The sequence below is a fragment of the Gopherus evgoodei genome, chromosome 13 (genome assembly GCF_007399415.2).
Source record: "Gopherus evgoodei ecotype Sinaloan lineage chromosome 13, rGopEvg1_v1.p, whole genome shotgun sequence".
Lineage (NCBI taxonomy): Eukaryota > Metazoa > Chordata > Testudines > Testudinidae > Gopherus > Gopherus evgoodei.
In genome coordinates this window covers 27102542-27120179 of record NC_044334.1, presented here as the reverse complement: position 1 = coordinate 27120179, position 17638 = coordinate 27102542, and the positions used below count along the sequence as shown (strand labels likewise).

The following is a 17638-nucleotide window of genomic DNA, read 5'->3' as shown; positions in this document are numbered from 1 at the left end:
ACATCTTGGAGTGCAACCCAAACCAGTGAGAGGTTGTGTTACACCTGTCCTGTAACCCTGTGTTCCTTAAAAGGCTCTGCTGCAGTAGCTCCCTGTCTGGATTCTCCCAGCCATCAGACAAGCATGCACTGAATGTCTGTGTGATAAGCAACCCTGCTTCAGCAACTCTGACTCCAGCAGCCTAGTCACTACTATCAAAGTGACCCCAGCACACCCCTAGTCCTGAATTTCCCCCAAACTGTCTGCCCTGAAGTGCCCAGCCCTGTTCTGGACCACTCAGAAATAATGTTTGTTTGCTCCTTTAAAGAGGCAAAAGCACATTACCCCAGTTAAGTTAATAAGCTGTTAATACACCCTTCCCTTCAAGCACAGCACTGTAAAAATAAAACAAATGCATTAACAAAAGGACGTAGGTAAGTGATACCAAGTAGAAGGAATAAAGTTAGAAAGAATTACTAACACACAAAGGTAAACATACACTTTCTAGTGGTTAAGACTTAATTCAGCAAGCTACAGCCGTGGTTCAAGGTAGCTTTCTTACTAACTTTTTCTTCCCAGCCATTGCTGACTTTCTCTTAACTGGACCTTGCACAGAAGCCCAAGGTGCTGGTTTCTCTTGTCTTCCTAGGTGAAAGATCTTTGCCTAAGCAGGTTTCTCTCCCAGAGATGTCAAACTTCTTGGCAGAAGGATCCATCCTTCTCATCTTGCTAGAGGCTCTGGCTCTAGTGACGGATGCCAGGATGGCGTCTTCTCTCTCTTGTATCTTCCCTAACTCGCTGCTTTGTCCCCAGACTCAGGATGACCTCATGCTGTTCTTCCTTTCCTGTGGGCTTCCTGTCCCCCGATCAATTCTTATGTAAATGAGGCTTCCATTGTATTGATTCCATACTGCTACCCTCCCTCAAGAAAACCTGTTTCTCCCAGTGTTTGGTCACAGACTTTAAAGCATAATATCTGCAAGTATCCATATTTCCTCATATGGTGTTAATCCATAGATTTCACCATGGTATCAATCACCACTGTGTCATTAGCTTTCAGCAGAGACCATACTTGATGCACTTTTATAATACAGTCATTGTATACAATCAGTTGATTTAATTACTTAGCCTCTAAACTGAACCTCAAATGATATCTCCCCCACTCAATAGATCGATGGCTTTTATGAGTGTGCTTTCATTGTCTCTGCCTAACAACCAAGCAGGTCCCAAACAAATACGCATCCCTTTGTCTAGGGCAGACTGGCATGGCTTGCCAAACACATTTTAAGAACAGAATTCTAGCACATATCCATAACTTTTTGTACACCCCCCCCCACACCTCCTGCAAGAATATTAATGATCAGTGAGTAGTTTTCCAATGATATCTTACACGCCACCTTTTGGGTATATCACATGAGAACAGTGTGTTAAGTGTGGAATATCAGGCTTGATGAGTTGCTGACAGAGCAGTGAACCACCAGTGGTCCTCTGTGTCACACAGGGTCAAAGAGTTTTTGGTGAGAAGCAGATCAAATGACCATTTAGGAGAGTGGAACCAGGACTGAAGATCACAGGAGGAAATGAGGGTGAGAAGGGAACTGCTAATGCACCAGATGGGGCACTGATGTGGAAAGGGAAGTCTCTATGGCTGCAGGGGGCGGGAAAGTGAAAAGAAAGGACACAGGTAAGCCAGGCATTGAAATCCAAGGAGAAACTGTTTGTGGAGGAGATGGGGAGGGGGATAGAGAAAAGCCATAGGAAGCAGGAGGGAAGAGTATAGCCTGATGGAATACAGCTCAACCATAGCAGGGGTATGGAGGAAGGGCCAAGAAATGTCAGGAAGGGGAGGAGTCAGACATGCCCCTAATGGTCCTTATGGAGACTCTGGTGTGTGTGTGAGAACAGAGCTAGTGCTGGGGTGACAAGTGCTATGGGTGCAAGCAGATGACCACTGCCCTATTCTGCCACTTACAAAAGTGTTGTTTCTTCTCACCACTCTTGGACCGTGATTCCTTTTGAATTCAATTATTATTCATGCCCTAGAAGTTACATATTCATTTATTCACCCTAGAGTTTGATGGAGGCACCTCACTGTATGCAGTTCCGGAGGAAAACAGGCTGACACCTGCCATTAGACCCCAGAGCACAAAAAACCCATTGTTCTGTCCTAATGGGGAATCACTGATTCCCTTGGAATGGAGAAAGGCCCCTCTGCCTTGGCTGGGGACCAGGAGAGCTCCAGGTGAGGACTGTAAATACGTTGATTCTGTTGCATTCTGTGTGACCTCCCCTTTCCTATTAGATTTCCTGAAACCCCTCCAGGGCCTGCAGTTTATCTGGGCATTTTGGGGCTGCACCACTGGTGTTGATGGGGGGATTGAGGCTCCTGTGCAGAACTGGCATTTCTCCTAAGGCAGAGGTGGCGGTGAGAGCAGGGGGATTAAGGACTATATACCTTAGTTTTTGAGCATGTAGGGCAGATTTTCTCTTTAAGGAACATTTGGCTTCCCTCTCTTCTCCCACCCCCTCATTAAACCGAGGGCAGCTACTTGTGCTGATCAAGCTGTGAGTTTCTATCTTTTGTGTTGTACCAGGAACAAAGGGTCACTCAATGACTTAACAACAGCCAACAAAACTGCAAGAAATAAAGGAAATACTTCATTACACAGTATGTGGTCCAGCTGTGGAATTCACTGCCACAAGAGGTCATCAAGTCCAAACCTGCTGCTTGATTTTAAAACAAGGCTGTGTAATTCTGACCAATAATATTTGTAGTCATGCATGATTAGACAGGATTAATCCAACCTCACGCTTCAGGATATGGAACTCATCATTCAGGGTCCAGGAAGGAAACTTTGCTCCCATCTCCAGCACGGCAGAGGCATGAAAGTGGAGTTCACCTTCTCCTGAAGTATTAGGTACTGGCCTTCAGCAGAGGAAGGACACTAATTACCGGTCTTGATGGTCTGCTCAGTATAGCAGTTTCCATGGCCTGAATGCACAATAAGAGTTAGGTACCTACATCCCTGTTTTTGGTACCACTTCGGTCAGGAGCAGTGGGAGCTCCCTAAAATTGAGGGGCCACCGGTGCCTAAAACATGGTCCCACCCTCCCATGCTACCCTTTCCTCCCAAGCCCCTGCCCTCACCCTACTCCTTCCCCTGAGTCCCTGCCATTATGGTGCCCATTCCCCCGAGACTCCACCTCATGTCGGCCCTTCTCCCTGAGCCCCCGCCCCTGCACCACCTCCTTCCCCCAAGGCCCTGCTCCTGTGCACCTCTTCTCCACCCCCCCAAAGATCCTGCCCCTACTCACTCCTCTCGACCCCCTCCCCCCCAGCACTCGCCCTTACTGCCAGTAAAAAGTGCACTTTTAAAAGTAATGGGACCATGGCCCTCTGGCGCCCCTGATTTCAAGACACAACCCACCCCACCATCTGCTGCCAAATCCAGGTAATTTTTTAGTCAGAGTTCCTGAGGTATCTCTGGGTATGCGCCCTACTGCCTTCCTGTGGGCATCCGGGCACCTGTCTCCCACCTAAGCCCCACAGTGATTCACAAAATGGGGGAGTGGGGGAGGGAGGACATGCATTCAGCTGATCTAGTCAGGTGTGGGGACTGATTTGGTAGGCGTGTTCAGAGGCTACTTATTGGGTCAGGCCCCAGGTGTGTTCACACAAAATGATGGCGGAGGAGGACTCTTAACCCAGTGGTTACAGCACTCAGCTAGAATGTGGGAGATGCTTGGTTCAAATCCCCTCTCTGCCTGAGGGGGAGAAAGGATTGGAACAGGGATCTGTCACTGCTCAGGTGAGTATTCTAACCATAGGCACTGACTTTCTGGGTGCACCGGGGCTGGAGCACCCATGGGGAAAAAATGGTGGGTGCTGAGTGACCACCAGCCAGCCCCCCTATTAGCATCCCCCTCAGTGCCTCCTGCCCGCCTGCGGATCAGCGCCCTCCCCACCCTCCCCATGCATTCCTGTTTCGCGGCATGCAGGAGGCTCTGGAGGGGAGGAATGAAGATATGGTGCGCTTAGGGGGAGCAGGCTGAACTGGACAGGAAGAGGAGGGATGAGGGTGGAATACGGGAGGAAAGAGGTGGGGCGTGAGTGGGGCTTTGGGGGAATGGGTGGAGTGGGGCCAGGGCCTGGGACAGAGATGGGGATTGAGCACTCCCCTGCCACTTTGAAAAGGTGGTGCCTGTGATCCTAACCATTGGAACAGGGGATGTTCTGAGATTGGGAATCCCTCAGCCTCTCCTTCTGAAGCTGTTCCACTGTGGAACCATAATTAAAATCAGTCAGTGGAGCAGGGGGAGTACCTGGATCTCCCACATCCTGGGTGAGTGCTCCAACCACCAGTTTACAGAATCACGCTCATGCTTGTTCTCTCTCTCTCAGGCCAGTGCTTCCATGTCGACTCACTGGAAGAGACAGATTGTGAACTTCTTTCACGTGATTATAACTGACTGCTGCAGTAGCTACCTTCAATCAAATGTGCCAGACTTTACCAATTTAAAAATCTCAGGCTGTGAACAAGTTTCTTTGCAGGGTTCCAAGTGAACTTCATTGACTCATTCAGTTCATGTCAGTTGCACAGTCAGATGACTTTTTCCTAAGCTAAAACATTGCGAAGGGCAAACAGGGATTTTCCGATATACACTTATGGAATATAATTATTGGCAATCAAAGTGGTTTCCTAGAAAATAATTCTTGTTAAATAAGTTTGAAAATTGTCCTCTGGCAAGATTATAAGTTAACTGATAAAGGAAACAGATTTGATATAATATTGCATTTTTGTAAAGCATTTGACCGTAAAACAATCAATAGCATATATAAAATGGACTGAAAACAGGCTAAATGGGGTGTGTCACAGGCCAAAAGTAAAGAAGACACATCATTGAAATGTGTGAAAATGAAGGGCCCCTGCCTGGTGCCTTTATTTCAACTGGCTCAGAACAAGATTTCCTACAGGCTGAAAGACTGTCTGGGAAGCTGTGAAAGGTGACCCTCGCTGGCTGTGCAGCCTAGTGGTCAGGCAGGGTATGACCAGAGGTCCACCTTTCATCTACAGCTCCGTCCTGTGGGGCTGGTCCCTTCTTTTGAAGCTCAGCCCTCCAGCTGGGTCACACATTCTAGTCCATCCCTTTTGGGATATACAGAGAGAAAAATCCCAAAGCAGAGATCTTTTTGTGTCCACAAGGGCTTCAGGATTTTCTCCTTAGTTCTGGGACTAGGGGTCTGGACCCTTGTGTATTGAGAGTCTTTCCCAGCAGGATTTCCCACTCAAGAGTAGACTCCTGTTGTCATCCCACCTTCAGGGGTTGGTAGGGGAGCCCAGGTCCATACTCTCCTCCAGGCCGTAATCCAGGGCCCAGCAGTGGATAGTTAAGTTCAGACCTTGGCAGGCTAAACAGGATCACTTCTTTCCTGAGTTCCCCATTTCCCCCCCACAGGCAGGGGTGAAAGTAACTTAAAGAACTTGCGGGTACTCTGGAATCCTGATGAGGGGCGTGGCCTCTACCAGAAGAGGTGGGACCTTAAAATCCCCAGACCCTTTAAAACAGGATTTAAAGGGCCCGGGGCTAGGGCTGTGGTAGTAGCAGCTGGGAGCCCCAAACCCTTTAAATCACCCCCTGAGCTCCCAGCTGCAGAGGGTCTGGGAGCCCTGAGGTTTGGGGGCAATTTAAAGGGGGCAATTTAAAGGGCCCGGGGCTCTAGCTGCTGCTACTGCAGCAGAGTCCCAGGCCCTTTAAATTGCCGATAGAGCCCCAGGGATCCAGCAGCAGGGCCCGGGGCTCCGGCTGCTGCTACCCTCCAGGGCCCTTTAAATCATCTCCAGAGCCCCATTGCTGGAGCCCTGGGGGAGCGGCGGCAGGTCTCCGGTGGCTGTTTAAAAGGCCCGGGTTGGTAGAGGCAGCGGGAGCCCCAAACCCTTTCAATAGCCACCAGAGCCCTGCTGCCGCTACCCCAGGGCTCCGGCAGGCTCTGGGGCCTATTTAAAGGGCCCAGGCCCTTTAAATTGTCCCCGGAGCCCTGGGGTAGCAGCAGTGGGGCTCCAGCGGAGATTTAAAGGGCTCGTGGCAGTAGAGCAGCAGGAGCCCTGGGCCCTTTAAATCACCACTCGAGCCCTGCCACTGCTACCCCAGGGCTCTTGCAGCAATTTTAAAGGGCCCTGGGCTCCAGCCCTTTAAATTGCTGCTTCAGGAAGCCAGTCCACCCCGGTATGGCACACCAACTTTTGCCGGCACTGTTGGCAGGTTTGTAGAAATTTTGGTGGTACCCAGAACCTGCCCCTGCACAAACTCCACCCCCAATCTGCGCAAGGCTCTGGGAGGGAGTTTGGGTAGAGGAGGAGGTTTGGAGTGCAGGCCCTCGGCTGGTGCAGGAGGGGTGCAGGCTCTGGGAGGGAGTTTAGGGATGGGAGGGAGTGTAGAGGGAGGGGGGTGCAGGTTCTGGGAGGGAGTTTGGGAATCGGAGGGAGTGTAGAGGGAGGGGGTGCAGGCTCTGGGAGAGAGTTTGGGGATAAGACTGGGTGTGGAGGGAGGGGGTGCAGACTCTGAGAGGGAGTTTGGGGATGGGAGGAAGTGTGGAGGGAGGGGGTTCAGGTTCTGGGAGGGAGTTTGGGGATGGGAGGGAGTGTGGAGGGAGGGGGTGCAGGCTCTGTGAGGGAGTTTGGGGATAAGAGGGGGTGTGGAGGGAGGGGGTGCAGACTCTGGGAGGGAGTTGGGGGATGGGAGGGAGTGTGGAGGGAGGGGGTGCAGGCTCTGGGAGGGAGTTTGGGGATGGGAGGGAGTGTGGAGGGAGGGGGTGCAGGCTCTGGGAGGGAGTTTGGGGATAAGAGGGGGTGTGGAGGGAGGGGATGCAGACTCTGGGAGAGAGTTTGGGGATGGGGGAAGTGTGGAGGGAGGGGGTGCAGGCTCTCGGAGGGAGCTTGGGGATAAGAGGGGGTGTGGAGGGAGGGGGTGCAGGGGTGAGGACTTGGGGTGAGGCTGGGGGTGGATTTGGGATGTGGCTGGGGATGAGGGTTTTGGGGTGCTGGAGAGGCTCAGGGCTAGGACAGAGGTTTGGGGTGTGGGGGAATGAGGGCTCTGGCTGGGGGTGTGGGCTCTGGGGTGGGACAGGGCTGGGGATGAGTTTGGGGTGCAAGCAGGCTGCCCTGGGACTGAAGCCAGAGAGGAGGACTCCCTCCAGCCCTCTCCCTGCCGGCAGCAGCAAGCTCTGGGGTAGGGATCCCCTTCTCCCCGCCTGGAAGTACACTCACCCCCCCTACTGTCACTGCACGTGCTCCTAGGGCCCCGCTCAGGTCCAGGAATCCCCCTCACCTCCCCTGTGGTGGGTGCCATGCGTGGGGGGCTGCCAGCACATGTGCCCCTCCTCCTCTGCTGCTGCCCCTCACTGTAACCTTACTAGGGGTGGGGAATGGGGCTGCCCCTTGCCCAGAGTGGGGCAAGAACAGTGACTGTGGGTGGGGGAGGGTGTAGTGGTGGAGGGTCCCACCGGAAAATGAAAGGGTCTGAGGGGGAAGGGCAGCCGGGGGGGCACTAGGATCCTGTGGCGGCAGTTAATGCAAGCAGGCAGCATGGAGCTTCAGGGGAGAGACAGGGCTTGGCCGGACCCAGGGAGGTGCATGGGGGCAGCAAAGGGGGGCCAGGGCACACTCAGGGGAGGGGGGAGCAGCAGGTGGAATCAAAGGGGAGACTCGGCCCCTAACATTCATGAAGCCAGGCCCCTGAACTCTCATTATTGCTGGAGCCAGGAGGAGGAGGGGAAAGTGCTCCATTTTCTTGCCGGCAGCTACTGCACCTTTTCTTATCGGTCCGCCGTACCGGCCCGTACTGGCTTTCTTTCACCTCTGCCCACAGGGCAAACTAAAGAACTGAACTGACAATAGTGTCTGGTCTTCCTAAACGGTGACCAGGCTCTTTTGAAGGCTTGGTGTGTCAGGTCTCAGGATACAGGAGGTGTTGGACTATTATTTCCCCAGAGCACCAATCTGTTCCCTTCCCCTGCTTGTCCCCTTCTGAACATCTCTTCTTCCCCCTTTAAGCTCTGCCTTCAGCTTGTGCAGGCTCTGAAAGTGCTGCTGAGCAGGGCCACCTGGGCCCAGAGCTGCTCCTTAATCCCTCACTCTTGAGCGTGGGGTTTGTACACTCCATCATAAACCATTATGATGCAAAGGATTACAAAATGAAAGCTAAAGATAAAGGCCTGAGTCTCTGGCCTGCTAAGACCACAGTACAAAGTGGCCTTCAAGTGGCAGGAGGTGGCCAGTGAATTCCCAGTGTAGGAGAACTCTGCGCTGGTGGAGATCTGACAAAGGCAGCTCTGAGGCCTTTTATGACAGCTAAACCCCCATCCCAGGGTAAAAAGGAGGAGGGGGCTGTGTGTGGACAGTTCTGGGGTGGCACACAAGCAGGCAGGGAGGACATGGTGGAGTGGAGCTGCCCTTGATGTAGGGCTAGTTATTATTAGTGTATTGCTGGTATATTATTCTCTACTATTTCATATTCTTCCCTAGCAACTTCACACAGATGTGGAGCAAGTTGCAGAAGAGAATGGATTCCTTTGGGACTTTATGGGCAGGTCTTTGTGATCGATCTATCGGGGGTCAATTTATCACATCCAGTGTAGATGTGATAAAATTGATCCCCAATTGCGCTCCCCATTGACTCCGGAACTCCAGCTCGCGAGAGGCAGAAGCGGAGTCGACGGGGGAGAGGCAGTGGTCTACTCGCTGGTGTCCTCACGGCCAGGTAAGTCAACCTAAGATACACTGACTTCAGCTACACTATTCACATAGATGAAGTTGCATATCTTAGGTCGACCCCCCCGCTAGTATAGCACTGGGCTGTGACTGTGGACTGTGGAGCTGGAGGAGCAGGACAGCATGATAACAGTCTTAGAGAGGTAACAAAAGCTATCACAGCACAATCCCCCAACCTCGACTGTGTCTCTGAGCTGCATCATGGCTGACATGTCAACTGACGTGGAGAGGCGCAGTGATGGATTTCTGGCCCTTGTCACTGGTCAAGAGAAGATCATCCCTCACTGCTGCTGTTCTAGGCAGACAAAAGTGGGGGTGAATGCAGAAATTGGTGGTCCCTGATGGACTTATTGGTTGATATGACATGCAGAGCATCTGCTCAGAAGTGAATAGGCATGACGTGTCCTATAGTGGAGAATTTTGATTTCTAGATTTCCAGAACGAGGTGCTGGTGCGCTAGTTAACTCTCATATGAAATAGAAAGACATAACTTATTGAGCAAACATTTAGACTTGGATTCTTAAAGTCTCCTAAGAGGTGTAAATTCCCCATTCTTTTTTGTTGTAAAAGAAACTGGGCATTACCACAGTTACCGGGCTAGCTGCAGCTCTGTGCCTTTCTGGTCTCACTGAGCACAACCCTCAGGAGATAGGCCTCTGTCAGGGTGGAATCTCACAATTCTCCCACTCTTAAACCAGGACCTGGCACACTCCTCCACATACACCAACCACCTATGTTCTCTGCAAGCTGAGTTGGAGAGAGAGACTTCCCTGTTAAGTTTCAAGAACAAAACGGACCCAACTCACATACTCTTAGAAAGCCCAGATTCTTCTGTCGGTCTCATTCTAGTTCTGTCTGATTCCTCTTCAGATTCTGTCCTTATATAAGCCACACAACCTCCCTCTGTCCCACTGGATTCTGTAGCCTCACCCACCCTCTTCAAACCAGTTTAGGGGCTGCCTAGGAGGTCAGGCTAGAACCATTAAGGCTGGCGGGCTTGGCAGTGTCTCTTAACAGCCCTTAAATAGAAGCTGTTAGGTGACTGTTAGACAGCCATGTCCTCCTCCCATCCCTGCCCTGTGGCTATGCCCTAGCTGCAAACAAAGGCGTGTTCTTTCATTGACAGAGCTAACTCCAGATGACTATCTTGATATAAAACCCCAGTGGAGATGAAATGCAGCTCTTTTTACCTTGGTATAGTTAGTCAAGATCCACAGTATAGCACCACCTGGAATATACCTTGACTAGCTACCTGGAATTAAAAACTACTGTGCTTTGTCTCCACACTGATTTTACAGCAAGATGGTTATCTTGAGATCGCTATCTTCATGTAAAAACACACTTTTTGTAATAAAGTCATTGTCTAGATGTGTAGGCTCTGCTACCCAGCTAGACCCCTGGGGGAAATATCCATCCGTATCTATGGTACAGAAACACCATGCAAGGATTGGACCCAGATCCAGTATTGTTACTGCTTTTGACTCAAGTGATTAGCCAGTAATTAGGGTCCAGCAGATTATTTTTGTGAGCATAAGAAATTGATGCAGTCAGGTATTTCTTGGATGCAATCCTGTTTACTTACGAAGAATGCTTACAGTCCTGTTTCCCAGAACACAGTAGGAATCAAATAGATGAAGACAGATTGTTTGCTCTCAATGGCAAGCCTTTTTCCAGCTCCATCCCTTTATCCACAAGCTTTAATCTTTTCTGAAGGTCACGCTACAAGACCTTCTCTGGACGTGCCTAGGGCTTCCTTACTGCCTTCTCTGTGTGCTTCGTTGATGTTTCTGCTGCTTCTCTCTCTCTCTCTCTCACACACACACACACACACACACACACACACACACACACACACACACACACACGCACACAGAGCTGCAATCCAGTCAAACCCCTGCCCCAGCATTTGTTATCAGATCCCCTGGAAAACCCCTTGGACCATATGGCACAGCCACTGCCCAGGCTTGTATGCGGCCCAGTCCCTGTTTCAGCTTTCACTAGCCAAAGCGGCATGTCATTGTTCCCTCACTTGATCTGAATAGAAGTTGGCTATCCTGCCCAACAACTTCCAGGAGGAGATATTATTGCCCAACATGACAACATTCCTGTCTCAGCTTCGCCCATCATCTCTATGGAGTCCCAAAGAGTGATGCCCTATATGACCCATCTAACTATTTACATATTTACATATTGTTTTTCTGTCAGGATATTCCCACATCACAAACCCAAATTGTTTTTTACTCCTATGCAAACCTCCTCAGAGTTCTTCTCTTCCTGCCCAATTTCATTTCACTCACCTGAGAGGGGCCTCTTTCAATGACCTCTTGATGAACAAAGACCTGTGCACACCCAATCGCACTCTTCTACTACAGTGCAAAGGCCATAATATTTGCACACCTTACCTCTGAGCAGAGCTCAAAGTCTGTAAACAACCCTCTCTTCAATCCTTCTGTAGTGTGGTGTACATACCGCGTACTCAGTACAGTACTGAAGAGGTAAAACCAAGAAATGGGCCTGTCTCATCATGCAAAGCCTACATTAGCTGCCAGCTCTACAAAGAAAGACCTTCATCTTTTTTATGAAGGCTTTATCAACACTAGGGAACTTTAGTAAAAAAATTTCTCACTAATGTTACCACTGGTTCAGCTGCACCAATAATTGCACTAATGGGAGGCCTAGTATAGAAAGTTTTCTAGCTCAGCAGCAGTGTACAGGATCTTGACATTTAGACTTGCTCTCCTCAGCAATGTTAACTGACACTGGGTTCCCACCAGTGCTATTATGGGTGTTACCAGAGGTAGCACCTGTGGCAATTTTTGTACAAAAATTCCTTATAGTAGACATGGCCTAAGAGGCCGCCTAGAGCTTTGATGGAGCAAAGCTCTGCTACTCTCCAAAATGAGTATTGTGCATAATGCGCGGCACAGTCATGGTAAAAAATAAATAATTTCACACTATGGTCATGCAGCCTTGTGGAACCTGCTGCTCAGCTGGAAGTGTCTCCACTCAAATTTCACTCTCGCTGACATAACTGCCCCACTACGCCGACTTAATGACTCCATCTTCATAGGTGGCGTAGAGTCAAGGTCAATGTAGTTAGGTTAGGTCAACACTGCATTGCTTACATTGACTGTTACTAGCTTTCAGGAACTGCCCCACACTGACAGTACAACCGATACAAGTGCTCCTGGCGAGCACGTGCACTGCTGACACAGGGAGCGAAGTGTAGACTTGCACAAGAAATATAATTACTGCAGTGGTTATACGCCAATGGGCATTAGGTCAACTTAATTTTATAGTATAGACATGACCTAAAGAACCCATGCAAATATGAGTCTCCATGGACAAAGGAGGAGTTTTGTGAGCAGATATGTGGGAATATGTACTTAATTCAGCGGATAAGGAACAGGCAGAGCAACAAATCTATGGCACTATACAATAGTGGTTCTCAACCTTTTTTCATTTAATGACCCCTAAGAAATTTTGAACGGAGGTGTGGGCTCCTTTGGAAATCTATTGTCTGTATATATAGTAGAATTCTGTTCAGTTCGTTTTCAATCTGTCTTTTGCAGACCCTTTAGACATAGTTTGGGTCCATGGACCACAGGCTGAGAACCACTGCTACTCAAAACCAGGAGGGCAGCATATGACACTAGACAGCTCCATAAGGTTCTAACTAGTGCAGCACTTCACACAAATGTGGCAGCTCACACAATAATCAGTATCACTAAAGTAATTTCAAAACAAATGTCCCTAGTAAAAAGGCACCATGGATGCTTCACTTGTTCCCTCCACTACACAGCACCTCTCAGCCCCCCCGCATTCCTCTCCCTCAGGACACCTCCCAGACCCTTCCCCTGCCACTGTACCTCCCAGCTCCTGCCCCCTTGCACCTCTCAGCTCCCCCCCTCAAAAACCTTCTCTCTTAGGACGCCTCCAAGCTCCTTACGCCCCACCACCACTGCACCTCTCAGCTCCCCCCCATCCCTCTCCCTCAGGACACCTCTCAGCTCCACCTCATCCCTCTCCCTCAGGACACCTCCCAGATCCTCCTCCCCTGCACTGGACCTCTCAGCTCCACCTGCTCCCTGTGCCTCATGGCTCCACTCCCCCACATGGTGCCTTTGGGCTTCACCCCACACCCTTACAGTGTGGCTCCATTTCACCTCCCCACACAACCTTCCATCTTCACCCCACCTGCTCCTCTCTATGGCACCCTCTCGTCCACCTCACCCATTCCCCACCCTGGCAACTCACTGCTTCACCCCACCCTGCCCCACACTGGGTGCCTCTGGGAGACCCCTTTGCTCTAGGTAGGGACCTGTGTTCCCTTTTGCTGTGCCTTTCTGGAGTCTGGGGTTCTGTGGTAACTGGGTTTGTCCAGAATGGAAACAGGTCTATTTTGATCAAGGAAAATGAGATTTCTAAGAAATAAGAGGTTTATAAACACCAAGTTTCTTAACTTTTTTAATCCGATTGGCTTGATGTACTTGGACTGCATTCCAGCATATTTTAAGCCCTTTTTAAACCTACCAGAAGAGAGTCTTAAGCTTAATGTGAATGCGATCTAATGTTTTGCAATTTTTTAAGCAGTCACATATGACTGTTCTTCTGTTTACTCAATAACAGTGAGGGCTGACATCTCTTGGACTAACAAAAGGGGGAACTTTTGTACTGAAGACCAGGACTCTTGCCATCTAAGTCCTGAGATAATCAGGAATGAGAAATCAGTTCTTTCTCATTGCAAAGCAGCTACTATTCTGCAGGTACATATAACGGAAGGACACATGAACTAATCTGACTGGAGTATTTTTTAAAGGTACAAAATAAAGTAGATGAAGTGGTTTATTTATATTATTTGCAAATACTAATATTGTACAAAAGAGCATCACCTCGGTATATGCCATGCTCAGAAGTGCCAGCTTCAAGAATTCAAAAATGAGGAATCAGGCCCCCAAAATATAAGATCAGCTTAAAATAATGAATTTTTTAAAGATGTGCTAACTAAAAGAATAAAGACTCTGTGCTAACTACTTATGTTAAACTATCTGTTTGATCTTGTAATTAGCTGTGACACCGTAAGTAGGGTTCCCAGGCCTGAGGAAGAGCTCTGTGTAGCTTGAAAGCTTGTCTCTCTCTCTAAGAGACGTTGGTTCAATAAAAGATATCACCTCGCCCACCGTGTGTCTCTAATATCCTGGGACCCACATGGCTACAACAATACTGCATGCAACTATGGAAGATCTTCCGAAAAGGGAAGATTTGAGGCTGGTCAATAATTGATGAGATTACTAGAGCTGAGATTGTTTCTTGAGCAAGGTCACAATATTGCCTGTTTAAGGATAGTTGTCACACTGCTTCTTTGAAGCAATTTACAGTCCTTTTCCATAATGGAACTATTACCTCCCCAAGAGTTTTCACTCACCATGAGGATCCGGGGGGCAGATGGAAAGTGTACAGCGGTGCCTTCGGGGCTGAGCCTGGGAGCAGTGCAGTTCTGAAAGTGGGGTGAGGGAGAATACAGTAGTGTTGTGAATCAGGCAGAGGATCAGGGATAGGGAAGTATACAGCAGTAACCTCAAGGTGGGGCAAGCATGTGGGAAGACCACACCATCATTGTGTGGATGTGGGCCACAAGGGGACTGAACAACTGCTCTGTGTGGTTATATACAGGGCAGCAGGATGGGAGTGTGCAGTTTATGTGTGAGGGCAAATCACACAGGAAATGTACTTACAGATTTTGAATCTCTGTCTTTTAGATCAAGGTTGGATTCTTACCTTTGTCCCAGGCTGCAGCTGACATCCCAGTGAGCTTTTATATCTCTAGTTTACTGAGATTTGAGTTTTTCACCCTACCTCTCAGCACTTTGAAAGGTTTTTACACAATTCACTGCATGTGAGTGCAAATGAAATGGAATGTTCTGTGGATTAACTGCCCTGTAATCCTTTGTGTAAGAGCAGAGAATTAACATTCTCTGAAGCGGCCTCCCCGTGGAGCACCTCTGCGGGCCTGACCTACTTTCATCTGCAGCTACTCAGGCAAACATGTGACGATTAGAGGAACACTGAACAGCAGTCACCTGGTTTTGGTTTGGAGAAGCATCCTCCCATGGCGCGCCAAGTAGAAGGAGGGAATCACAGCAGGAATAGGAGGCAAGTCAGCTAGTGGATGCTTCAGCCCAGTCTCCAGAAGGGATAGACCATTAGGGCTTAAAGTGAGCAATCAGCTCACCAGGAAGACTGGCATGTCCTTTCATGGTACACTGGCCAGTCATGCCAGCGGGAGTATAAGGCTGTCTTCATAACCTACATTAAATGGAAAAGCTCAATTAAAAATTAATAACTGGAATACATTCACACACATACTTTATTTTTCTTATTTTTAAGTCACCCCAGATGTTGTTTCCTTCATATTACTACTCACCCACAGGCTAGGCAACACAAATCAAAGGCACTTCCCTTACATGAAATAAAGGCTCACAAATAACATTCAAGTAAGGCCCATGAGTCTCTTTGCAAACTGATTAACACATTGGGGATTGGGGCCTCCAAATCAGAAACAAACTCATTTCCAGACATCTAGGGCTAGATTCACAAAGGGACTTTCAGTCACTTAAGAATCCCTGGGATTCACAATGCCAAAGTTAGGCCACTCAGGCTTCCTCTCCAACGAATGGAGGGAGATAGGACTGGTCACTGTCAGAAGTCAGGATAATGGGCTAGATTAACCTTTGGTCTGACCCAGTATGACTGTTCTTATGTTCTGTGAATCCCAGTGGCACTTAAACCTAGGACTGAGGTGTCCAACTCCCACTTTAGGTGCCTCAGTCCCTCTGTGAATCTAGCCCCAGGGCATTACATTTTCATGCACAGTTTAGATTTGCACCAATCCCAAAATTCACTGATAGCCTGAGGTTGAACTACACACATAGGATTACAGCCAGTGTCCACTGAAGACTCCCAGGTAGGATTTAGGAGCCTAATTCCCACTAATTTGGTTGAAAATCCAGCCATCCATGTCTTCAGTAGACAGTGGCTTAGACCTGCTGCTGATCACGGGGGCAATACTGTCTCAGTGACACCAGCACACACAAACTGTGACTGAGTTTAATTTGGAAAATATTTGTTTTGCTTCAGTGTTTCTATAACAAGCTCCCCGAGTCGCCCTATTAACTATCATTATGTGTCTTACAGTAGATGCCCCACTGTGCGAAGCACTGTACAAACATATGTATCAGCTAGTCCCCACCCCAAAAGATGACAGTCAGAGACGACAATCTAAATAGACAAGACAGAAAAGGGCTGGGGCGGGAGAGGAAAGGGATGCAACATACAAGAAGTGCAATTTGAATTATGGTTGGCAGATGGCATGTTAATTTCACAATGTTTAAAATTACAGATAAATAAAGTTACAGTTTTAAATTTATAAAGTTACAAAAAACAGTTTCCAGACTCTCGTAATTTTCTACAATCTTATCTTTTTGGGCTAAATCTTTAAATGCTTGATCTCAACCCAAATATGATTGATTGAAAATTGGAGAAAAATTCATTCAGCTGGTTTTCAAATTAAAAGAATATGAAAAAAAAAAGACGGTAGAAATCCTGAAAATTATCATGTGTGCACCTAAAATTCCTGTGGATAGTGTTATTGACTGCAAAGGGACTTCTCGCTGGAGAAAGGGTTTGCAAGATCAGACCCTTTCAAACAGATAACCAGTTTTTCAAACCAGTAACGCTAAGCATTTCAAAGTTCAAACCTGGCATGAAAACGGTCCTCATTAGGATATATTACTTTGGCTAACTTTGAAAGATGTTGCTCTTAAATTTGGTAAATTCTGAAAATTAAACTAGGCTGTTTGGACTGTGCTCCTCATGTGAAAATGGCAAAGAATCTCATAGAGTTTAATAGCAGAAGGAACCATCTAGTCTGGCCTCAATAAACACAGGCCAGTGAATTTCAGTTGGTTCCTCTACGTTGAGCCCAATAAATGTGTTTGATTAAAGCGCGTTTTCCAGAAAAGCATCCACTCTGGATCTGAAGAGCCCAAGAAATGGAGACTCCCCCACTTCCCTTGGTAGTTTCTTTCAATGGTTAATCACCCTCACAGTTAAAAAATTATTTCTAATTTTATTTTGTCTAGCTTCATCTTCCAGCCATTGGTTCTTGTTATGCCTTTCTCTGCTAGATTCAAGAGCCTGTTGGGACCCATTATTTTCTCCCTGTGAAGTTACTCATCCACTATAATCAAGTCACCAAACAATCTTCTTTTTGATACTCTAAACAGACTGAGCTCTGTAAGTGCACATCTCAACTGCCGCAGTTCAGACCCTAAGCCCTGGGGGGGGGTTCGACCTAAGATATGCAACTTCAGCTACTCCCCCATCGACTCTGCTTCCACCTCTCGGGAGCTGGAGTTTCGGAGTTGACAGGGAGCGTGTTCGGGGATCAACTTATCCACGTCTGCATAAGATGCAATAAATCGATCCCCGATAGATCGATCACTACCTGCCGATCTGGTGGGTAGTGAAACCTGCCCTAACGGGGTGTGACTAGCAGTGTGCATCGAAGTGCTGCACTGTCATTCCCCTGTGTGGACCCTGTGAGTGTGAACTTAAAGGTTTCAATTACCTTAGCGCCAATCTGGACTTGTAAATTTATGCCCACAATGTGTACATGGGGGAGTTACAGCCAGGGCCGGCTCCAAGCACCGGTGAAGGAAGAGGCGGCCAATAGAAAGGGGCAGCAGTCTGTCCATTGTTGAGGCAGCAATTCGGCGGCGAGTCCTTCAGTGCCTCGCTTCCTCTTCGGCGGCACTTTAGCGGCAGCTCAATAGCTCTGCTCAATCGGGCTTTTCTTTTCTTTTTTTTCTTCGCGACTTGGAGTGGCAAAA

At 48.5% G+C, this 17638-nt stretch overlaps 1 protein-coding gene across 9 annotated transcripts in view; it reads right to left on the bottom strand.

The window, feature by feature from the left end:
* AIFM3 (apoptosis inducing factor mitochondria associated 3) overlaps positions 1-17638 on the bottom strand; it is a 114419-nt gene that overhangs the window by 80193 nt on the left and 16588 nt on the right. For 5 of the 9 annotated variants that reach the window (XM_030583281.1, XM_030583277.1, XM_030583276.1 and 2 more), the window contains 2 exons: positions 14828-15053; positions 14173-14244 (listed from right to left, as the gene is read on the bottom strand). The exons of 1 other annotated variant lie outside the window; for it this stretch is intronic. In XM_030583281.1, coding sequence (XP_030439141.1) covers positions 14173-14244; positions 14828-14858 — 103 coding nt within the window. In that variant the 5' untranslated portion in view covers positions 14859-15053. Of the gene's footprint in view, positions 1-4302; positions 4361-14172; positions 14245-14827; positions 15054-17638 lie in introns of those variants that run through there. 3 more of the 9 variants (XM_030583286.1, XM_030583282.1, XM_030583285.1) reach the window with 2 other exon arrangements.